Source organism: Myotis lucifugus, unplaced genomic scaffold (assembly GCF_000147115.1).
Source record: "Myotis lucifugus unplaced genomic scaffold, Myoluc2.0 scaffold_88, whole genome shotgun sequence".
NCBI lineage: Eukaryota > Metazoa > Chordata > Mammalia > Chiroptera > Vespertilionidae > Myotis > Myotis lucifugus.
The window spans coordinates 3642563-3666555 of record NW_005871136.1 but is presented as its reverse complement, the minus strand read 5'-3'; the positions used below and the strand labels follow the sequence as shown (position 1 = coordinate 3666555).

At 47.7% G+C, this 23993-nt stretch overlaps 1 protein-coding gene across 1 annotated transcript in view; it reads right to left on the bottom strand.

Moving 5' to 3' along the window:
- Positions 1 to 23993, bottom strand: part of HYDIN (HYDIN, axonemal central pair apparatus protein) — a 330325-nt gene that overhangs the window by 3342 nt on the left and 302990 nt on the right. Inside the window, exons 73-85 of the mRNA XM_023756097.1 lie at positions 22965 to 23130; positions 21020 to 21167; positions 20197 to 20404; positions 19472 to 19693; positions 18277 to 18446; positions 17403 to 17601; positions 15474 to 15632; positions 11784 to 12061; positions 10399 to 10618; positions 8596 to 8808; positions 7592 to 7755; positions 6594 to 6744; positions 262 to 492 (exon numbers count right to left, since the gene is read on the bottom strand). Coding sequence (XP_023611865.1) covers positions 262 to 492; positions 6594 to 6744; positions 7592 to 7755; positions 8596 to 8808; positions 10399 to 10618; positions 11784 to 12061; positions 15474 to 15632; positions 17403 to 17601; positions 18277 to 18446; positions 19472 to 19693; positions 20197 to 20404; positions 21020 to 21167; positions 22965 to 23130 — 2529 coding nt within the window. The remainder of the gene's footprint in view (positions 1 to 261; positions 493 to 6593; positions 6745 to 7591; positions 7756 to 8595; positions 8809 to 10398; positions 10619 to 11783; positions 12062 to 15473; positions 15633 to 17402; positions 17602 to 18276; positions 18447 to 19471; positions 19694 to 20196; positions 20405 to 21019; positions 21168 to 22964; positions 23131 to 23993) is intronic.

Sequence of the window (23993 nt, the reverse complement as noted above, 5' to 3'; positions counted from 1 at the left end):
GCAGTGCTCACACTGATCTGGAGCCCCGGGAACCTCTGCCCAAACCAGCCCACTTTTCCTCCCCTGTCCTCTTCCCAACTTCTGTCCCAGGTATTTCGAGATCTGGAATCTGTTTGAATCTAAAAATAGGTCGAGGGTCAAGCACACTACAGACCCCTGCCAGGGCTGGCCCGACCTCAGGGGTGCGGGACGTGGATCCGGCGGCCCTGGGGGCAGAGCCTCTGTCACAGCTATCGGGGGCTCCCGGCAGTGGGGTCTTACCTCCGAGTTAGGGGGCACCACGAACTGGGAGGGCAGGTTGATGTCGGGCACCCTGCACTCCGTGGCGAAGGTCACCGAGTAGGGCAGGGGGTTCTCCACCTTGACGGAGGCCGATGTGCTCTGCCGGACGGGGCTCGCCATCTCGATGGTTTTCATGACGCCTGAAGGGATGACCCTGAAACTCGTCACGTAGTACAAGAACTCGTTGGTCACCTCGTTTCGGAAGATCACCTGAGTTCACGGGGGAGTGGGAGGAAGCAGAGCAGAGGAGAGGGGTCAGCGGGGGTCATCCTCTCTGCGAGCAAGGCCTGGGCACGGGAAGCGGGGGTGCCAGGCTGACGTGGGCCCTCCCAGCCTGTCTGCATGCCCACCAGCCGGCCGTGCTCTTTAGATTCTCTGCTCTGGCTCTTACAGGTGAGAGGACGTTACACAGCCTGCGTTTGCTTTGGAGGCCACAGCAGCCCTGGCTAGTGCTGCAGGTGAAGGTCTCCTCAGTGGGGACAGCTGACTGGCCCCAAGAACAAGCATGACCTGGAGAGGTTCGTGTTGTAGTGGGTTTCACTCCTATTCCTGTTGTTGCCAGAGTAGATGACGACGATGATGATGACGACAATGACGATGATGATGACGATGGCATCTAACACTTAATGATTTCTGTGTGCCAGGCACCAGCAGTACTTAATTGTTTAATTCACACAGTTTGTAAGTCACATGATGATTCCCCTCACCGTTGTGTTGTTTTTTTAAGATGATGGAAAAGAGGCTTAACAACATGAAGTACCTTGACCAGCATCACACGCAGAGAAGTGCCAGAACCAGGATTTGGTTGGACTGGTTCCGGAGCTCACACTTGTAACTGTCGTATATTGTCCCCTCACCCCTGCAACTGACTTGTCATCGACAGGCTGCTCACCTTTTTAAAGTTCTCTTCCTGGGCCATAACCGGTTTGGCTCAGTGGCTAGAGCATTAGCCTGCGGACTGAAGGTCCCAGGTTTGATCCTGGTCAAGGGCATGTACCTTGGTTGCAGGCAAATCCCCAGTGGGGGGTGTGCAGGAGGCAGCTGATGGATGTTTCTAACTCTCTATCCCTCTCCCTTCCTCTCTGTAAAAAATCAATAAAATATATTTAAAAAAATGTTTTAAAGGTCTTTTCCCGGATGACTGATGATGGTGAGCATCTTCTCAGGTGCTGATTGCTCATTCACATGTCTACTTCGTGAAGTAGAGTCTATTTGATTGTTTTGCCCTTTTTTAACACTTTCCGTTGTTTATCATATTATTAGGTGGCCATAGTTCTTAATGTATCTGGCTTTTTACTTTCAACCTCTTCCTGTGTTTAGATTTAGAGTGCTCCTGACACCCTCTGTCTTTTCATTGGAGCATTCAGTCCTTTACATTTAAAATAATTATTTATATGTTTGGGTTGAAGTCTGCCCTCCTTGCTCTTTCTCTTCCATTGGTCTCATTTTTCATCCCTCTGTTGCGACCTTCCTGTCTTCTGTTGGGTCAGTATGCACTCTTTCGGAATATATTTCATTTCCTCTAATGGCTTCTTAGCTATCTTTTTAATTTTTTAAATATATTTTATTGATTTTTTACAGAGAGGAAGGGAGAGAGATAGAGAGTTAGAAACAGCGATGAGAGAGAAACATCGATCAGCTGCCTCCTGCACATCTCCCACTGGGGATGTGCCCGCAACCAAGGTACATGCCCCTGACCGGAATCGAACCTGGGACCTTTTGGTCCGCAGGCCGACGCTCTATCCACTGAGCCAAACTGGTTTTGGCTTGGCTATCTTTTTAAAGGAAAGATTTCTCATGGTTGCTATAGAGCTGACAGCGTGAAGTTTTAAATTGTCAAAATTTAGAGTGAGCATTTCACCACTTTCCACTTTCCAACTGACGGTTCATGCCTCCTACCTCACATTTCCCACGGCACAATGTGGCAGCCTTACTGACCTGTAACTTCACTGACCCGTCCGTCCCATCTTTGTGCGTTTGTCATCGGACCTTTTACTTCTCCGTATAGAAGAACGTCCACTTTACAATGTTATATTTGCTATGAGCTGACAGTTGTCTAATGCATTCAGTAATGCAAGTCTCCTGGCAATGAATTCTCTCGTGTTCTTTTATCTGAAAATGCCTATTTCACTCTCAGCAGACCCAAGTTCCCATCTAGTGAATAAAGAATCCTAGGTTGATCATTTCGTTTTCTTTCAGCACTTCGTAGATGGCTTCCATTCCTTTTGAAGAGAAGTCAGGGGGCACTTTTATTGTTGTCCCCTGTATGTAATAGATCTTAAATCTGGTTGCTTTAAGCTTTTCTGTTTCTGTTTGGTTTTCAGCAGTGTTTCTATGATGATCATAGGCATGGTTTCCTTTATATTTTTCCTGCCTGAGGTTTGCCAAGTTTCTTGGATCTGTAAATCATTTAAAAAAACCCAAATCAGGGACATTTCAGCCATTATTTTTTCAAATAATTTTCTGTCCCATTCTCATTTTCTTTTCTTCTGACTCATATTACTCATGTATTAGACCACCTTATATTTTTCTCTCAGGTTCCTGAGGCTCTGGTGGTTTTTCCTCTATCTTTTTTCTCTGTGTTCTTCAGATTGGAAACTTTCTATTGATTTGTTTCATGTTCAGTGTATCTTCTCACATCTCTCATCAGCTGTCGAGCACATCCAATGCATTTTTCATTTCAGTTTGTTGTACTTTTCAGTTCTAGAGTATCCATTCGGTTCTTTTTCAGTTTCTATTTCTCTGCTGAGATTCTTTATCAGTACACTCATTAAGATAATATTTTATTGAATTACTTAAAATATTTTCTTTCAGTTCTTGAACATGTTTATAATAGCTTCTTTGAGGTCTCTGCCTGCTAAATCCAATATCTGTCCCATCTTGGAATCAGCTTCCATTGACGGCTTTTTTACAAGTCTAGTAATTTTTGTTTGTGTATTGGACACTGTTGATGATCATTGTAGAGATTCTGGATTCTGTTATCTTCCTTATACGAGTGTTGATTTTATTCTAGGAGGCAGTTCAATCACTGACACTTTAAACTTGTGTAGGTTTGGTTTCATGCTTGGTTAGAGCAGATATGTGGAAACCTCATGGTGTTCCTCAAGACCTTCCAACTTGGTGGGGTTTGCTATCCAAATTTTTTAGTGTAAGGCTTTTCCAGGCTGGCCCTCAGAAGATCTTATCCTATGGACACGGTGCTTTCTTCTGGCCTCTCAGGGATTTCACCTGCGTTACCAGGGTTAAGGAGGTGTTGTTCATGCAGCCTCTCCACTCTGGCTGGGCCAGACCTCCCATGCTCCCCGGCGCTGACTCATGTAGGGCACCTTCAGTCCTTATCACCCCTGTAGCAGCTGCTGTTTCATGTAGTCTCTTCCTGTGCATGGGCAGTCCACCTTCAGCCAAGGACTTCGAGGGGAACTCCTGTATGGACTTTTGTACGCCCACTCCCTCCCTATCCTGCTCCCTCCTTTCTGCTGCCTTACCCTGCAGGGACCGGCTATTCCGGCTGCACCAAACTCTGATTTCTGTCACCTCAGCTCACCGGGGCTGCTGCGCTTTACTGAGACTCCAGCTCACTGCACTGCAGTCAGGAAACTGTCCCTGGGCGGAGAGCCAGGACAATCATGGGGCTCATACATCCCCTTCTCTCTGATGAATTGCAGTATTGTGCTGCTTGTTTTCCATGACTGAGAAGATGTGCCCCAGACATTTTGTCCAGCTTATGGTTTATACGGTGGGAGGCCTAGTTACTCCATCATAACCAAAGGTGCTGTTGATTTTTAAAAATGTTGTTGTTATTGTTGATTAAAACACTTTTTTTTGTTATTGTCATTGTCAATTTAAATACTTATTACTGTAAAGAAATTCTGTGATCTGGGCTCATTGTCATTTTTACTCAAAAGTCTTTACACTTACATTTTAATACATATATTTATTTATATATTTCTGTTCACACCTACAGTTTATGAAAATCTCTATTTTCTCCCTATGCTTCTCTATATTTCCCCATTTACTTCCAACAGAATGAGAACATTATTTTCATTGCCTTATTTTATTCTTTCCCTTCCTAACTTGAGCCCTATGAAGTATTTCAGATTGCTTTCCAACAATTATTTGAAATTACCCATCAATTTAGATTCTTTTTTCATTATATCCTTTTACTTTCCTCTTGGATTCATTTACTTATTTTTTAAATTTTGTTCATTTAAAAAGTTTTAATTTGTAGCACTTTTTTCAAAGATTGTGTATATGGGTGGGATACTTTGAGTCCTTGCATCTTAAAAATATCTTTATTTTGCTCTCATAATAGTTTTGAGTTCTAGGTTGAAAATCATTCTAAGTAGTTTATATTTTGGGTATATATCTAGGAGTGAAATTGCTGAGTCATATGGTAACTCTATGTTTAAGCATATAAAGAAATGCCAGACTGTTTTCCAAAGTGACTGCACTATTTATATTACCACAGCAAAGGATTCAATTTCTCCGCACTCTCACCAACACCTGTTATTCTTTCCTTTCACCTTTCAATTTCTTTGTACTCATGTGCTAAAGCCTGGTGATATTACTCAGTTCTGTCTTCTCACTTACAAATAATTCTTCCCCAGAGTTCATTACACTATTCAGCTGTCCTCTATGGTTTTCTTTTAAAAAATGTTTTTATTGATTCTAGAGTGATTCTAGAGAGAGAGAGGGAGAGAAACATCCATCGATGTGAGACAGAGATATCAATCAGCTGCCTTCCTCATGTCCCCACACTGGAGATCAAGCCCACAACCCAGGCATGTGTCAGACCAACTGGAATTGAACTGGTGCCCTTTTGGTGCACAGGACAACACTCAACCAACTGAGACACACTGGCCAGGACCTTTATGGCTTTCTATTCCAAATATCCTATTTTTCATTTCCAGGGTCTCCAGTTGATTCTCTTCCACAACAGTCTGTTCTTATTTCATGGGTATGATTATCTTCCTTCATTCCTTTAAGGATATCTATATACTAGTATATAAAAGCCTAAGTGCCCGTTACGACCAAACGACTGGAACAACCAGAACAACTGGTCGACCAGTGGCTATGACGCACACTGATCACCAGGGGGCAGATGCTCAACGCAGGATCTGCCCCCTGGTGGTCAGTGAGCTCCCACAGCCAACCTTCTGCGGCCCCTCCCCCACTCGGCCCCCCACTCCCCCATAGGCCTTGATCTCCGGCCAGGCCAAGGGACCCCACCCATGCATGAATTTGTGCACCAGGCCTCTAGTTGATAATATTCACTGAAAGTCTTCTTCTGTTTGCTTTAATACCTCTTATCTCAGGAGTTCTTCTTTGTTGAGCTGGTATTTCTATTTTATGGTGGCTTTCCCCCCCCCTTCAGATATTTTGTGATTCCTTGATTTTAAGGTTCTCTTTTAACTTGTTTGTGAATGTGATCTGAGTGGAGCAGCCTAACTCAGTGATTGTAGGAGTGATGACATGCTGCTGGGTGGGTTTTGTTGTTATCTCTTCTGGCAGGGGAGATGTGTTCCTACTTTCTGTTTTTTTTTTCACATTAAAATCTTTCCCTAGGTAATTCCATTCTCTACATAGTTTTAAATACTATCGATAAATGGATAATTCCCATATATTATCTTCAGCCCTGACCTCTCTTGTGAGTTCACATATGCCCCCTTTCTTCAAAGCACATACCTCATTTTGTAATAATGCATTCATAGTGCAATTATTTGATTGAATGTCCATCTCCCTTCACTGGACTGTGTGTTCCATGAGAATAGGGACTGTGTCTATTTTTGATGATTGCTGTGTCAGCAGCACCTACTATATGGCATATATGCTCAATAGATATTTATTGAACTAATGAATGAATTAGGAAAAACAGCTCCTATATGAAAGATCCCGTGGTGTCTTGGAGTAGATGACTCTGAGTTGAATCCTGGCTCTGACATTACTAGCTATGTGTGTTGAGTGCTCAGCACAATGCTGGACACTCTATAAGCACTCAGAAAATGGGATTTTATTTGTGTGGCCTGGTATTTGCCAGTCCAGTGTTACAAACTGCATAAGAGTTTTCATGACTCTTCTTCCTTGAAAGCTTTGGCATGGGCCTACGTGATGGCTGGCTGGCCTTGCAATCTGGTCTCATCTTAAAGAGGCGGGGGAACCTGTCTGCCTTTGCCAGGTCACTTTAAATGGTCAGCCCGACAGGATAAGGATAGGCTGGCTCTGGAGGACTTCTTCACTCCCTAACACCAGGACTGTCAACCTCAGGGTCAGGCCTCCAGGGTTCCAGGGCAATGCCTTTGACATATGGATACCTTTGCGCTGTATAGTCCTTCCTTGTGGGAAAAGAAGTTCAGCTTGTAGTCTTTCTTGGATCCAGACAGTACATCAATGTAATCAAGGCCCTTTAAGGAGGCACTTAGGTCTGGCTTCTCTGGTTTCAGCATTTCCACAATGACCCGGAACCTGGGGGAGCCACAGGAGCACAAGAAGGGAGGAGAGAGAAAATGAGATATTTGCCCAAAGAAAGGAACGAAAGGTGCTATCTCTACTCTTGATTTTAGGTAAAACACATGGGTCCAGGGTTCTTGCCTTCACTCTGTCTCTAACAGTAACAGTAACTGCCATTCACTGACCACCTATTATGTGCCAGCTATTGAGTCCGTGCTCTGCATGTGTTACAGGCCTTTAATCCCTGTGATGTCTGCAGGAGGTGCATGTCATTACCATCTCCATTTACTAGCGAGGAAATGAGGCCAAGAGACGGGAGATAACATGCGCAGGTAACATGACTAGTTATTGGCAGAACTTAGGTGTGGGCCTTGACCCACAATGCTCAGCAAGGGGCCTCTTCTCCCAACCTTTGGCTCCTGAACTATAAAAGAAGGGGACTAGGCTGTTTGGCCTCAAGCTCCTCTGGTCCTTGCATTCTTCTCTACTTCCACTGCAAGTCCAAGGTCCAAGGGATGTCCTTCTCTGGCCAGTGGCTTAGGTAATAAGACTGGACACTCAATAATAACCACCATGATTATTGTTACGACGATAGTAATAACTAACATTTCTTGAGCACTTATTTTGGGCCAGGCACTGTTCTAGGAGGTTCATAGGTAACCAGCCACTCACAGAGAGCACGAACAGGAGAATGTCTCTGGAGGCTTAGAGTTCAGGCAATGCCTGGCCACATCAGGGAACTTGGTCTCTGGCCCTTTTAGCCAATGTCCTCCAGAGGCCCTGACCAGGGGAAGGGCCAGGCTAGACAGTAGAAGTCCTCCTTCTGTCTCCCCCACCCCAACCCCTTGCCCCACTCCCTTACCTCTGGGGCTTGTTCAGCCAGTTGGTGATTGTCAGGAGCTCAGTGTAGGGCGTCTTACATGGCACTTCACGGTAGATATTGGCCACGGCTTTGGGGGGCTCGGCAGTTCCATGCAGCGCATATAGCCAGCCGGTTCCATCTGGCAGGGGGAAGAAGAGGGTGCCCTAAGGAGAGGAAGAAATGCAATCAGAATGATACCGAGGGGCCTTTATTAGGCACCTCTCAGGCATGGTAGTCACCCGGGATTAACGGAGGCTCTGCAAATGAGCTTAACACTTTGGGGAAGCAGCTGTTTCAAGATTCATAACAACATTCCCATGTGTTTTAACCAGGAATCACAGGCAAGGGGTCTTACTTTAGAAAAATCCCTCCAGGGAAAATGTTACATACATACATAAGCATATATATTAGAACCATTTATAGGAATATATGGAGATAACTTAAATATTCAACACCTGGGGAATGTTAAATAAATCATGAAACCCTCATTCAAAATTTTAGGCAACCATTAGAAATGATTATCGCTCTAGCTGGTTTGGCTCAGTAGTTAGTCCATCAGCCTGCGGTCTGAAGGGTCCCAGGTTCAATTCCAGTCAAGGGCACATGCCTGGGTTGTGGGCTCGATCCCAGTAGGGGCTGTGCAGGAGGAAGCTGATCAATGATTCTCTCTCATCATTTATGTTTCTCTCTCTCTCTCCCTCTCCCTTCCTTTCTGAAATAAAAAAAAATATTAAAAAAAATGATTATCATGAAGACTACCCAATTAAATAAAAAATGCTCATGATAGAATGTACAGTGAAAATGAACAGAATGAAAAAACTGGGTATGTTTATGATGGCAGCCAAGGCTGTATCTGCATAGTGTTGAGAGTGAAGATACCAGAAGGTAGGGTCCCCTCTCGTTCGAACATTCTCTGAGCTGCCAAGCTCTGTCTCCTAACCTCTGTCACACCACTGCTCCCTCCAGTCACGCCAGGACACGAACTGACGGGGTGCTCAGCCTACCTGGTGCTTGCGGTTCTCCACGTTCATGGTGCGGGGCTTGTAGGTGATCTCATAGGGCTTGTTTTGCTGATGGGGCTCCAGAGTGATGAACTCAGGCCCCTCCCAGTACTCGCCCTCAAAGATGGGGTGCAGATTCCAGGTCTGGTTGGTGCGATTTGAAAGCTGGATGGTCTGCGTGTGCTTGGAGCGCACCTGGCAGGTGAAATTTACCGTCTGGAAGAAAAGCGGCACCTTACACAGGCGGTGGAACTGACAAGTTCGGAGTTCAAAGCCAAGTTCAGACTGGAGGTGCATATTGGGAGTTGTCCGTTTAGCAGTTTTTTTTTAAAGGCGAAAATACTGGATGCAATTATCAGGAAGTAAGTGCATTTAGAAAAAAGCAGGACTTTAAGGACGAATTCCTGACTGGCACACTCCAATGTTAAGAAGAATGAGAAGAGATGGGAAGGAGCAGCTAATCAGGCAGGAAGAGAACCAGGAGAGGGTGGCATCCTGGAAGCCATTTGAAGGAACTGTGTGAAGAAGGAGGTACTTGTTCAGGGTGTCAGATGCTACCAGGAGGTCAACTAAGATGAGGGTGAGAACTGGACATTGAATGTAACAACATGGACCAATGTGGTATTGGTGTTAAGAGAGTCAAATAGACCAATGGACAAGAATAGAGTTCAGTAATAGACACACACATATATGATCCATTGGGTTTTCACCAAAGTGCAAAGGCAATTCAGTAGAGAAAGAATAATCTTTTCAACAAATGGTGCTGGAATAATTAGGTATCCATATAAGTAAAAAGAATTTTGATCCATATCTTGTACTACATACAAAAATGAACAGACTGATGATCTAAATGTAAAACTTGTGTCCTGAATATATAAAGAGTTCTGAAAACTCAATATTAAGAAAACAAACAACCCAATTACAAATAAAAGATGTGAACAAATATTTCAAAAAAGAATACATATGGATGGCAAATAAGTATCTGAAAAGATCCGCAACATCATTAGTCATTAGGGAAATGCACATGAAAAACTACCATGAAATACCACTACATGTCTATTAGGATGACTAAAAAAAGAAAGACCACATCAAGGATAAGGATGTGATACAAATAGAAATGTCAGACATTACTAGTGGGAATGTGAGATGACACAACCACTTTGGAAAAACAGTTTGGTAGATTCTTAAGAAAGTGAACATATATCTACCCTATGACTCAGCCATCCACGCCTAAGTACCCAAGAAAATGAAAGCATGTGTTCTTGCCAAGATTTGTTCATGCATGTGTATAGCATTCTGTATGTTTCCATTTACATACCATTCTTGAAATAACACAATTAGAGAGATGGGGATCAGGTATCATTTTTACCATAAGCAGTGTTACCAGGAACACAGTGGGCAGTGCACTGTTAGGTTTCTAGGAACAGAGCTAGCAGAGGGTTAACCCAAGGCCATTAAAAACAACAACAACACACAGTAAAGGCGTTCACCCTTCACTCGTGGCTTATAACAGAACTTGATCTAGCCAGAGATGTCAAGGCAAGCTTCCTTGAGAATGTGATGCTTGAATTGAGAGCTGAAGAATGAATAGGAATTAACTGAATGAAGAGGGAAAAAGAACATTCCAGCAGTGGAAAGAGCATGTGCAAAGGCCCTGTGGGGGCGGGGGCAAGTCTGAATATTTGAGGTGGGCACCGAGGACTATTTGAACAGAGCATCTGTCTCTGGAAGGCCTGGCTGGGTTCACGTGTGGGGCTTTCTAGGCCCACTCTGGCCATGGCCCTTCTGTGGGCAGCACTTACTGACCTCTTTCACTGCAGGTAGTCCCACGCAGACTCCAGACAGGGTTAGGCTCAGAGGAGGGCCACCCTGGATGAAGCAGAGCAAGTTTTTGTAGAGATTCTCCTTGCCCACCTCTGTGGGGTGGTAGGTCACTTCCAAAGAAACCTCCATGCCTGCAGTGATATAGCCTTCTTCTGGGCTGATGGAGAAATTAGGCTCAAATTTTTTGACATCCCATTTAAACCTTTTCCAAGACAAAAGGAGACAAGGAAGACAGTTTACTAGGGGATGTCCTGGGGGTGTCCTCAACGCTGCTGAGAACAAGAGACTGGAGGGTCACCCCTTGTGGACTCCATGGGACTGGGAGGAGAAAGATTGCTCGGTAAAGCAGAGGCTGTGGGCAGGGTCCAGGTCCCTCCTGGGTAACCGGCTCCCTCTCAGAGCTGAGCAGGGTGGGAAGTGGCTGCATCGGGGACATACACATGAACATGTCTCCACGTGTGCGCTCAAGGTCAGTGGCTGAGCTAGGACTGGAACCTTCCTCAGGCTGTGGCCCTGACCACTCCCTGCACGGCCTCCCCGGCTGGATCCAGGGGGGTGCAGATGATCCCTTCCTGGGAGAGCTGCATCTGCTCTTGGTGGCATTGGGATGCGATGGCTCTGAGTGGTCATCACTCTGTGGTCTGGCATTTGGTCCAGGCAGGAGACAGAGGGTGGACAGTGCAGACCAATGTGCTTCCAGTGCAAGGGCTGCCACACCGCACCCGCAGGGCTCCATTCACACCGAGTTTGTGTGAGGGGTGCCCTGCAGGTGTGCGGTGTGCAGCCCGCACGCACAGCTTTGGTGGCAGCCTGAGCAGTGACTGGGGTGGGCACCTGCTAGGAAGTGGGAAGAGCTGCCATAGGTGCACCTGGGCGCCAATTCTGTCTTTCCCACCTCCTGGCTGTGTGACCCCAGGCAAGCTGTCTGACCTCCTTGAGCCGCAAATTCACCTGTGAAATGGGAACAACACAGTACCTACCTTGGGTCCCGGGACAGTCAAATGGGCTCTTCTAGGTAAGAATACTCAGCATTGCACCTGCGCCCGGTAAGTTATTGCTAAATGTGGGGTTTTGGAAAAGGTACTTAATCTCTTTTTACTTCAGTTTTCTCGTCTGTAAAACGGATCAGTCATAGCATTGGTCTCGTAGAATTGTTGGGATTAAATGAGATGAGCCATGCAAAGGGCATCTAACAGGCACTGAGCAAATGTTCTAGAATATTCATTTTAGTCAGCAGGCCATCGCAGTCACATTTTGAAGGAAGGAAAGAGATGAAAAAAGCAAAGCGAAGAAATAAAAAGCGGCCACACCTGTAAGACAAGTGTCTAATCCGACCCAGGGTCTGAGCGCTCTGCCCCAGCTCCTACCTGGTACCCACGTCGCCCGTGTTCAGCATGAGGATGCGACGCGTGGCTTTTGTCTGATGCACGACTGGTCCAAAGGGAATATGCTGCTGGTCCAGGGAGACCTCCAGGGCTTGGCAGCAGCCACTGAGCAGGAAGAGGGGGCGCAGGAGCCCCATGCTCTCCATGAACACTTCCTCGGAGAAGGGGGGGACACGCTTCTTCGGGGCGAAGATGATCTCCAGCTTGCGGACTTCCTTGGGCTTCAGCGTGATGTTGTTGAAGGGGACCAGGGTGATGACCTGGGCAAGAGGACAGCGAGCTTCAGCAGCTGCGGGCGGGGGGCTGCTGAGGCCTCCATTCCTGGAGGTCTTGCTGCTGGGGTGGTAACAGCCCAGGGGGCAAATCTCACTGCTGCTCTCTCTCACCAGCTGTGCCATCTTTGACAAGTGACTTCAACTTCCTGTGACTCATTCAGCTAGATCCGTGGTCGGCAAACCGAGGCTCGCGGGCCACATGCGGCTCTTTGGCCCCTTGAGTGTGGCTCTTCCACAAAATACCACGTGCGGGCGCGCATGTACAGTGCAATTGAAACTTTGTGGCCCATGCGCAGAAGTCGGATTTCGGAAAGGAGATAGATGAAACAAGTATACAAGACGAGTGTGGATGGGAGAGTTGGAAGGGGTCGACCTCAGCGAACGTACCTCAATCAGATTGAGGATGTTTTTAGCAAAGGCCAGCTTAGGAGTACCCTAATTAAATTAATAACAATGTACCTACCTATATAGTTTAAGTTTAAAAAATTTGGCTCTCAAAAGAAATTTCAGTCGTTGTACTGTTGATATTTGGCTCTGTTGACTAATGAGTTTGCCGACCACTGAGCTAGATCATCTATATAAAATGTCTGGCACAGCCCAGCTGGTGTGGCTCAGTGGTTGGGCGTTGACCTATGAACCAGGAGGTCACGATTTGATTCCCTGTCAGGGCACCTACCTGGGTTATGGGCTCGATCCCCAGTGTGGGGTGTGCAGGAAGCAAAGGATCAACAATTCCCTCTCATCATTGATGTTTCTCTCTCTCTCTCTCCCCATTTCCTTTCCTCTTTGAAATCAATAAAAACATATTAAAAAAATAAAATAAAATGTAGGGCACGTAACAGGCACTCAGTAAATGTTAATTCTCTTTCTAACCCCTTGCGAAGAACCACTGCTCTTTGCTGGAGGAAGCAGAAGAGGCAGTAACACAGCGCTATGTGGAGTTTGAGGAGCGCTCCCCAGCTCCTTGCGCGGGGTACAATGCAGATTCCGGGGCCCTGCCCCAGGCCGGCTGGGTCAGGGTCCTTGGAGGAGCCTGGGACCTGCATTTTCAAAGGTGCCCTGGGTGACTCGTGAGTTCTAAAGTTGGAGAGCCACTGTCTGAATTTGTGTGGTCCCTTCTCCCCGCCGGTCCTGGTAAAGGCAAATCAAAATCAGCTCTAAGGAAGCCAGACCCCTTTTCGACCTTGAGCTCCCTCTGGTCCAGAGCTGGGCAGTCGCCAGCAAGTGGACCCAGGAAGCAGGGCGTGAGATAACGGGCCGAGAGGCTGCAATAGCAAAGCAATCCTAGCACATTCTCAAAACACAACGATGTTGGAAGCCATCCCCCAGGTGATGGTGTCAGCACAGGTCCCTGGCAGCTTGTGTCTGATCAACCAAAGAAGCAGATGGGTAGGCAAACTGTGAGGGCCCTGACCTCTTGGAAACCAGGACTCTAACTTGGATTAATGAGGCGCGCGAAGCCTTATTAGTGGAAAGACAGGCACCAAAATGTTAAGTGATTATTGCTCTCTTTCTCTGGATGGCAAAGTGCGCAACATGGGGTCCTGGGTGGAGATACCCACTGTGTCTCTGGCTTTGGCTGGCCTCTCATGGCCAGTGTTTCTGTGTCCTGCATCCCCGAGGTGGTCTACAGTGCTCCTGTCACACTGAATCACATCTGGGTTTCCAAAAGCACCGGCTCTTTCTGGCCGGTACACCTTTGCCTGCCGGAAACACCCTCCCCCATCTGCCTGGGAGATACCTCTCCATCCTGTAAATCTCAGTACAGTCCTCCTCTGAGCAGCCCGCCCCTCTTCCGAACCTCTGGGAAGTAATTAGGTTTAGATGAGGCCATGACAGAGGGACCCTCCTGATGGGATGAGATACACTGGAAATCTCAGTCTTGCTTGCTCTCTGCTGTGTGTGCACACAGCCAGAAGGTGGCCGCCTATGAGCCAGGAGGAGAGCCCTCACCAGAAGCAGACCATGCAGGCACTCTGACCTCACACTTCCAGCTTCCAGAACTATCCTATATAATAAAAGCCTAATAGGCTAAGTGTCCGACTGTTTGACCAGTCACTATGATGCACACTGACCACCATGGGGCAGACGCTCCGACCGGTAAGTTAGCTTGCTGCTGGGGTCCAGCCGATCGGGACTGGGCGAGCCGGGCTGGACATGCCCTGGAGCCCTCCTGAGGTCTCTCCCCGGCCCCCATCTTACACCAGTGGGGTCCCTCGGCCTGGCCTGCGCCTTCTCGCTATCCAGGACCCCTTGGGGGACATCAGAGAGCCGGTTTTGGCCTGATCCCCGCAGGCCAGGCCGAGGGGTCCCACCGGTGCACGAATCCATGCACTGGGCCTCTAGTGAGAAAATAAATGTCTGCTGTGTAAGCCACCCAGTCTACTTTGTTAGGGCAGCCCAAGTTAAGACACATCTTTATATTTTTAGCACCTCGCACATATTTACTGAGTAAATGTAAGGGGATGGATACATTTACCCTTGGGATGATTGAAGCACACCTAGTCCATTGTCAAGGGGCCACCCAAATACTGATGACTGTAAGATGGGGAGCAGGCAGCTGGGACTGGTAGCTCCTCTCTCCAGGGAGCTTGGGACATGGACTTAGGAATAAGGGTGCATCTCACACAGATGAAGAGTGCAGAGGGGACACCCTTTCAGGGGCAGATGGTGATGGGTACTGAAACATATACTTCTTCTTGACCCACAAGCCCTCTTCTAGGAGTCTGCCATGAGAGGGAGCCATGGATGCACACAAAGCTTTGGTTGCATGGACATGACCTTGTTGCTTATAACATAAAGCGTTAGAAACACCTGAGTTGAGCAGAAATAGATAGTTGGTCTATCTACATAATGGAGGGAGCAGTGAGCACGTGGCATTGGAGGGCAGAGAAAATATTTATGATGTGTTCCCAGATGGGTTCAAAATAATACGAACATTGTCATTTTATTTTTGTAAAAAAATGTGTAGGAAAAACACGGGAAAGATAGACATCAAAATGTTCAGTGATTATTTCTGGGTATGAGATTATGGGCAAAATGTTTTCCTTTATGATTTTCTATACTGTATTTTTCAAATTGTCTGCAATGAAGGTCTGTGTTTATTCATTAGAATTTACTGCCTCCCGTCAAGTCCACTCCTTCTGCTTCACTCTGCTGCCCTGTAGGGGGATGTTGCCTCTTTAAGCCTCGCTTTCCTTGGATGCAAACTGAGCGTAATAAAAGCACGGACCCTGGACTGTTTGTGTGAAGGTGATCAGAGACGGCACATGGAACGCTGTTAGCACGTCCTGGCACAGTGAAGGTGCGGGAGAACTGTGAACTGTTAGTGATGTTAGCCTGGTCGTCCGTGTCATAGGGAAGCATGGAGAGGCCACTGGGAGCCCCGAGCACCCACCTTAGGCTCCCGGAGTTCTGGAGTCGAGAACAGGACCGACTGGCTAAATGTGACCGGGGCTTGGCTGTTGTTCATGATGGAAACTGTTTTTTTCACCACCTGCCCTGGCTGGGCAGCTCCTAACTTCAAGATCCTATTGGCTGGATCTAGGACTACAATCTGTGGGACGAGAAAGAGAGCAGGGAGGGAGGGTTTGTCAGTTAACGAGAAAAATGAACATCCCACATCTATCTGGGGGAGCCAAGGGTGGTCCCTCGCTTTCCGTGTCCCCCAGTCTTCACATTAGATGAGCCTTTACTCGCTCAATAACATTTATGTGCATAAAATGCCCACTAAACAACGACGACATAATTACAACTGGGTTAATAGACGTGACGGAAAAGCTCAGGGCACCTGGAGAGCCCATTACAGGGGACTGAGATAGATGGGGGTCTGGGGACCGCCCCCTCCTCCTTAGGCATGTTTACACTGAGAGCTAAAGGAAGGGTAGGGTCTAGTCCGGGTGAGTCAGGGTGGGGTGGGGTTGGCGAGCACCTCCGGGGGAGGAATGAGGTCCTGAGCTGGAGGGGGTGGCTCAGTGGCTGGGAGGGAGGGAGAGAATTGAGAAGATTAAGTCTGGGGGGTGGTCAGGTTTTATTCTGGAAGGAAGACAATGAAGCATGGGGTGACCCCACCGAATGTGTATTTTGTGAGAGCGCGCGGCTCGCTCCCCTGCGGAGATGGACGGGAGGAGGGCCTGAGAGAAGCCTCGGGTGTGAGGAGGACGGTGATTTCAACTACAATGGCCGCGGCAGAGGCGGACATTTCCAAGTCCTCATCTGAAGCTCGGAACACAGCGTTGGCCTGGACCCGAGGACGGTCAGGCTGGGACTTCCCCTCCAGGAGGGCAGCACCCACTGGTCACTGTCATCCCACCAGTCACTACATTGAACTCTCTCCCTCCAGCCGTCTTTGTATCTGGCCCACATGCTTCCATTTTGTCTGAAAAAGCTAATCTTCAGCACCAGCCTGTGAGCTCTTGGAAGCCAGAGAACATATTTAAATCACCTCTGGGTTTTCCCAAAGTACCTGCTACATAATGGGTGCTGAGTGAGTGCATGAAAGCCTGAGCAAATGAACGAATCAATGACATCAGAAGAGAGCCCGTCCCTGGCTTGGGCACAGACACGCCAGGTGGCATTGCCCTGGGGCGCCTTTGGCTTCATGGGAACACACCCCTCCCATGTTCTCCTGATTGCTGACCTGTCCCACGCATCCCTGAGACTCTTGGAAGACCTTCAGACTTCTAAAACCTCCTGCTAACCACTTGTACGCCATAAGCGTCTACAGACGCAAGCGGCGGACCTTTTCAAATTAAAGTCAAAATATCGTGGCCGATAACTGGTTAAATGCAAATACTCCCACCAGACAGACCCTGGGAAGAAAGGGATGAGCAGTAGGAATCGAGCATCCCCTTCCTGTTAGGAGCACCGGGCAAGAAGGAACCCCTCAGAGAATCTAATCCTGGGGCCTGGGGCTGACCGGAGAATGGGCATCCCTGTGGTGGTGAGGGAAGATGTCCATGACTGAGACACATGTCTGCATACGTTGCTTCAAACAAGTCTTGCCTATTACACCTGAAAACAAAACATGTCCTAACGTGGGAGAAAAAGGACATGCTTGGGACCTTACATCTGACAGCCTCAAACTTCCCCAAGAAAAAGACTGTTTTCCAGTGCCTGTTCTTCGATACAGTAAAGTTTGGAATTGAGTAAGATCCATGATTCACTGATTGGCTAACTCACCCCTCAGTGGGACTGCCGACCTGCGACCTGCGGCAGAGCAGCTTAGGGCAGGAGATGGGGAGAGGGGAGGGAGAGAGTGGGCGCAGGTGGGCCAAGGGGGCTGGGGAAGGGCAGGGAAGCTGCCAGTCTGAGGATCTCCTCTTACCTTCATTTCGGTGCCTTTCCCTTTGATTTCAACTACTTGTTGGGAGAGCCCGTTGATTTCAAAGGGGATGAGTTCTCGATAACTGATACTTTCTCGAGGATAAAAGGTGATTGGAATCTCCATTGACTTTCCTGGCTTTATCACATCCGCACGGAAGCTCACCTCGAGGTAGGTGGTATTGGTGTACAAACAATCTATGCTGGACACAAGCAGGAGGAAGGTGCCTAAGTTCTGAGAAGGCTGACCCAGGGGGACTGATGTGGCCCCGTCCTCCCCCCCTCCCCCGCCCCCCACCTGAGCTTGGTCCTGATGGATTTCCTGCCCTGCTGTCCTACAGTCATAGCATTTAAGGGCTGAAAAGGACCCAGCAATGATCCAGTCCACATTCTCCTGGGCAAAGTCAAGCTACTTACCTCGAATAACACCATGAGAGCCTGGCAAAATCAGGTCTCAAACTCAAAGTCCCATGACCCTTTGCCCAGTGCTCTTTTTTAAAAAAAATAAGTTTTTATTGATTTCAGAGAGAGGAAGGAAGAGGGAGAGAGGGAAAGAAACACCAATGTTGAGAGAGAATCACTGATCCACCGCCTCCTGCACACCCCACACTGGGGATTGGGCCCACAACTGGGGCATGTGCCCTCCTGGTTCACAGGTCGATGCACAACCACTGAGCCACACCTGCTGGAGGAGCCCACGGCTCTCCAAGCATCAGCGTCAGTGGTGGGGAAAGGAGACTGGGGATTCATGTCCACCTGTGTCTGACTCATCCCCATGACCCTTCTCCTTCTGTCGTGGCCGCACGCCGCCTGCCTAAAGGCTGTAGGACCCACCAGGAGCTGCAGACTCATCTGGCGGCTCTGGGAAGTCTGCTCACCTCATAGCCATTTCCTCCTTGTTGGTGATAACCAGGGTCTGTTTGTATGGGGGCATCCCGGCTTGGTAGATGAAGCAGGTCCCAAAGTTGTGGCTGGTGAATGAGAAATGGACAGCAGGGTTCACGGCAGAGCCTGAGATGCTGCACGTAAATGTTGGACCGTGGCTTATCTGTGGGGAGCAAACGGCAGGTGGGGTGTGATTAGGAGAAGTGAGAGGGAAGGGCCCTTAAACCCTCAGGTGGAGGAGGGAAACAGTCAAGTGTTTAAAAACACACACACAGGTCCCAAGGTTCCATCTGCAGAGAGTCTAACTCAGAGGTTAGAAGTTTATTTTTTTTTTATTTTTTATTTTTTAAATATATTTTATTGATTTTTTACAGAGAGGAAGGGAGAGAGATAGAGAGTTAGAAACATCGATGAGAGAGAAACATCGACCAGCTGCCTCTTGCACATCCCCTACTGGGGATGTGCCCGCAACCCAGGTACATGCCCTTGACCGGAATCGAACCTGGGACCCTTCAGTCCGCAGGCCGACGCTCTATCCACTGAGCCAAACCGGTTTCGGCAGAAGTTTATTTTTTAAAAATATTTTTTATTGGTTTCAGAGAGGAAGGGAGAGGAAGAGAGGGATGGAAACATCAATGATGAGAGAGAATCATTGATTGTGTGCCTCATTCATGCCCCTACTCGGGATGGAGCCCACAACCCAGGCATGTTCCCTCCCCTCTCATCAATCTCCCTTGTTTATTTTATTTTGTAAAATATGCTTTTTATTGATTTTTAGAGAGAAAGGGAGGGAGAGGAATCAAGAGATAGAAACATGGATGAGAGGAACATCGTTGATCGGCTGCCTCCTGCATGGCCCCTCCTGGGGATCAAGCCTACAACCTGATTCCTGATTAGGCATGTGTCCTGATCAGGAATCAGACCGGTGACTTCTTGGTTCCCAGGCTCCCTGATTTACTTTAATGGCTGCGCGATATACCAGTACATGGGTGCTTAATTGCTTTTCAGTTGACAATCACCAGGCACCTGGTGGAGGCCATTACTAGAGAGTATGGGACTATCTCCAACACAGCCACGCCCCAGGGGCTTCTGGCAGGTAGAGAAGACCAGAAACACTCAGGAGAATTCTTCTTCCAAGACAGGATGCTGTGAGTGTGTTCAGTGTTGGACAGTGTTCAATGGTCTCACCTTGATTCTGAGTTCCAGGCCCTTCAAGACACATTTCTTAAATGGCTGGAAGGACAGGCTGGCGGGTGTACTCTGCCCCACATCCACGCTGCCCTCCATGGGTGAGAACTCGAAGTACTGCACCAGGGCTTTGGGGCCGGAGAGCTCTGCCTGGAAGCTGAAGTTGAACTTCCCAGCGTTGATGAAGGTGAACTCACACTGGGCACACTCATTCAGCTCCACCTGAGAGACAGAGCACAGGGCAGTATGTTGAGTGAATGCAAACCATGGTTCACTCCTCTGGGATCAGGATATGTAACACGTTGGGGGAATATATCCCTTGGAAAACAGACATGTAAGATGATGTTAATGAGTTGAACATCATTAGATGAATGTGGCCAGATATCCCAGCAAGGGCTATGAAGTGTTGGGGGCCCCTCATATATGAAGAGTAAGAGGGCAATTTGGTTCTCAGACCTCCCTTGGTAGCCAAACATCCTGCCTATCTGCTTAGCACAAGCATTCTCCCCCTCCCCTACCGTCTCTCCATCCCTTGAAAAATAAGAAAACATTCACATCAAACTCATACACATTCTGGGGATGGAGCGGCTCCTGGTACCTTTCTATATTCTCCTGGTCTCCCTGGCATTTGAAACAGAGATTCAGCTAAGAAGAACAGTCACTGGTACTGCCTTTCCCAGCCAGCGCAGAAACCAAGAGGGAGCAAGGCCCTCTCACACCTTTACCTCATAGAAGTTGACAATGGTGGTCTGACTGGGAGTCAAGAGAGTGAGTAAGCCAGTCCTGTCTTTGCACTTGATCTCTGCATTCATAGTGTAGCCCTCAGCCTTGACATTTAAGGTCAAAGGGTGGGCTTTCCTTTTCACATTGCACATCAAATTAAAGTTCACATCTCCTTCTTGCTTTGGTGTGAAGAGAATGTCAATTTGTAACCTGGTTGGGGAAGATGGCAGCTGATTAGCTGACAAGGCCACCTGTTGCAGCCTGCTAAAGAACATGAGCCCAATAGGTTAGCAGATACACTCTGAGGAAAAGGTGTTACAACTCCACATTATGATGAATTTTTAAAACCATATTTTTATTGATTTCAGAGAGGATGGGAGAGGAAAAGAGAGAGATAGAAACATCAGTGATGAGAGAGAATCATCGATCAGCTACCTCCTGCATGCCCCACCACCTGGGCATGTGCCCTGACCAGGATTGGAATCGTGACCTCTTGGTTCATAGATCAATACCCAACCACTGAGCAACACCAGCCAGGCCAAATTATGAATTCTGAAGGTTTTCCAGGCAAGGCAGGACATTGCTTTATGGATTTACAAATATAGTAGGTAGCAAGAAAAAGAATATATATAAGAAAAGATACTGAAAACAAGGGCTTAAAATTCTCAATACTACACAATTCGGCAGGGGAATGAATAACAGGGAATAAGTAGGAGAGAGATGGAATTGTTACTATCTAAGGGAAACTGATTCTCTTGGCTGCCAGGCCTGGGACTTCGGCCATTTTGGGAGGCTGAAGTCTTGGGGGCCTTCCTATTTCTTTACCTGGACATCGGTGGGAGCCAGCCTTCCATGGGACTCACGACCAGGCTTTCGTTGAAACCTTCAGAATACCGGGAGTTGTCCTGGAAGGCAAAACTGAAGCCCTGCTCCTCCCTGTTGATGATCTGCACGGTCTCCCGGACTTCTCGGCCTGAGGAGGAAACAGCAGCCCTCAGGAGCAGCCCGGCCATCGGGGGAGCAGCCACCTGCCTGCTCCTGAAGTGTCTCAGCAGACACTGCTCGCAGGCGAGAGGAAGTCTTCTTCCAGGAGATTCTCCAACTCCTTTTCTTTCCTCTTCCAAGCTCCTCGGCCGTTGACTGCCTCTGTCTTCCTTTCGCTCTGCAAGTGACCTTCCTCCCCCGGAGGGACTCCAGCTCTTACTCTAGAACTTGACCCCATCAGCTGCCTGCTCCTGCTAGGTGGCTCCTCTGCTCAGGCCCAGCTCTCCGGGGATCCTGGCGACACTGCTTTCCCTCCTGGTTCCTTCAGACCCAAGGCCTTCCTTTTTTGCTAAGGGGGCTTCACCTTCCCTGGTAGGCCCCTTAACTCTGCCCAGGCCTTTGTCAAGCAGGAACGCCCCCTGCATTGAACGCTTTAAATTAGATCTCGTGCATGTCATGAATCTTGACAGGGCCCTGACTATTGCAGCTGCTATTACTATTTTACTTTTTCGTACTTTCCTTGACTATTTTAGAGAATTTATTTTTCCACAAAAACTTCGAATCATTCTATCCACTTCTCTTCTCCCCGTCCCCCATGCCCCCCACCCCCCGGCCCCCGTAATCCTTTGGGATTAAGGTTACCAGATGAAGCAAAAATTTTTTTCGTATATGTCCCAAATGTTGCATGGGACATACTTATGCTGACATACGGATTCTAAAATTTATTCACTGTTACCTGAAATTCAAATGTAACTATGTGTCTGTATTTTACCTGGCAACCCTAGCTGAGATTCTAATCGGAACTTGATTAAATTTGCATTTGCTTTTGGGAGAACTGACAAATGTTCAGATCTTGGTTAGGGGCATTTTAATAGGATTTCTATAGTTTTCTTCATATAGGTCCTGTGCTGTTCTTGTTATGTTGATCCTTAGATGTTATATAGGTTTTGTCAACACTAAATAGAATTTTTTTTTGTTTGTTTCTAAGTGCTTAGTACGAAAAGAAAGAGACACTATTGATTTTGGTATACTTGTCCTGCATCCAAGCATTTACTAAAAATTGTCTTGTTCACTTAGTATTTGTGTTGCTTTTCTCTAGAGCAGTGGTTCTCAACCTATGGGTTTCGACCCCTTTGGTGGTTGAACAACCCTTTCACAGGGGTTGCCTAAGACCATCCTGCATATCAGATATTTACATTATGGTTCATAACAGTAGCAACATTACAGTTATGAAGTAGCACCGAAAATAATTTTATGGCTGGGTCACAACATGAGGAACTGTATTTAAAGGGCCAGAAGGTTGAGAACCACTGCTCTAGAAGTTCTCTATGTCCGAAGTAATCAACACAGCAATATGAGATAGTGTCGTCTCATTTTCCCTCAATGTTTTAGCCAATTATTTAATTTTCTTGTTTTATTGTATTTTCTAAGGTCACTAAAAAATGTTCAACAAGCCCTAGCCAGTTTGGCTCAGTGGATAGATCCCTGGGCTGAAGAAACTGCAAGGAAATGAAGACAGTCAGTCCAGGCTCTAAAGGAATCTTCCAAGGAGGACCTGCAACAAGGCTCCTAAATTTCCTTTGGTCATGGGTGCATGGGTTTAGAACATCCTTGGAGGAAACTGGATTGAGAGGTAATTATTTTGTGGCCTCAGGCATGCTTCTGGAAGGCGCCAGGGAAAAGTCCCCACCCCAGGCTGCTCCTGGAGCCCAGTGCTGGGTTGGTCCCACTTCCCTCCCCTACCGGTCATGCCAACTCTAAATGTAAACCTCTAGGGCAGCCTTACCAATGAGGAGACAGCTGAAGTTGATGTGTGACTTGTCCAGATTGACCAGGGGGTCAGAGGCTTTGCCTACCAGCAGGAAAGGGACTGTGATGTTGTGCTCGGGGACTGAGAAAGTCCAGAACGCTTCTGTGGTTTTCAGATGCAAAGGCGTGAACTGGAAGATGATCTGAGAAGACAGTTTGGAACACAGTGGGAAGAGGCACTTCTCTTTACTTACCCCACGTGCCCTTAGGGCAGCGGTTCTCAACCTGTGGGTCGCGACCCCTTTGGCAGTCGAACGACCCTTTCACAGGGGTCGCCTAAGACCATCCTGCATATCAGATATTTACATTACGATTCATAACAGTAGCAACATTACAGTTATGAAGTAGCAACGAAAATAATTTTATGGTTGGGTCACAACATGAGGAACTGTATTTAAAGGGCCAGAAGGTTGAGAACCACTGCCTTAGAGGCTTGTCGGCACTGGGGTTCTGATGGCTGATGTTACCAGGTCACCACTGCCTTTCTACCCTCTCTGAAGGGCATGTAAGTCTGGCTGTTCTGTCTGATTGCCCTGCTTGCCCACAGGTCTTTCTAAGCGGGTCTACACCATCCGCAGCTTCTGTTGGCTAGGCTGCCGTATTCACACCAGGTCTTTGGATGACATGTACAAATGGAGAGATTCAGATAGGAATTTGGAATTTTGACTTTTCCCGAGAAGTTTGGGAGAGTTGGCAACCCTGGCCCACTGTCTGTGTGCTGGTGATCTGCCGGGGAAGCACTGTGGCCAGCCATCTCTGCCCGGCACTCCCTGTCAGGGTCCCCTTGGCCTGCATCATTCGTTTGGATGACCTTCCTGGAGGCAGCCGAATGCATAATTTCTGTTTCCGTATTTGTTTCTGCCTCCAAGATTCCCTGCAGGACTTACAGGACAGGGGACCCGCAGGTCTGTTTTGACCAGCGAGCTCATGTTTCTTTAAGCTGGACCCCCTCCCCTGTGTCACTGTGGAAACAGCAGGACTGAGACCTGGGGCATGACGCCAGTGT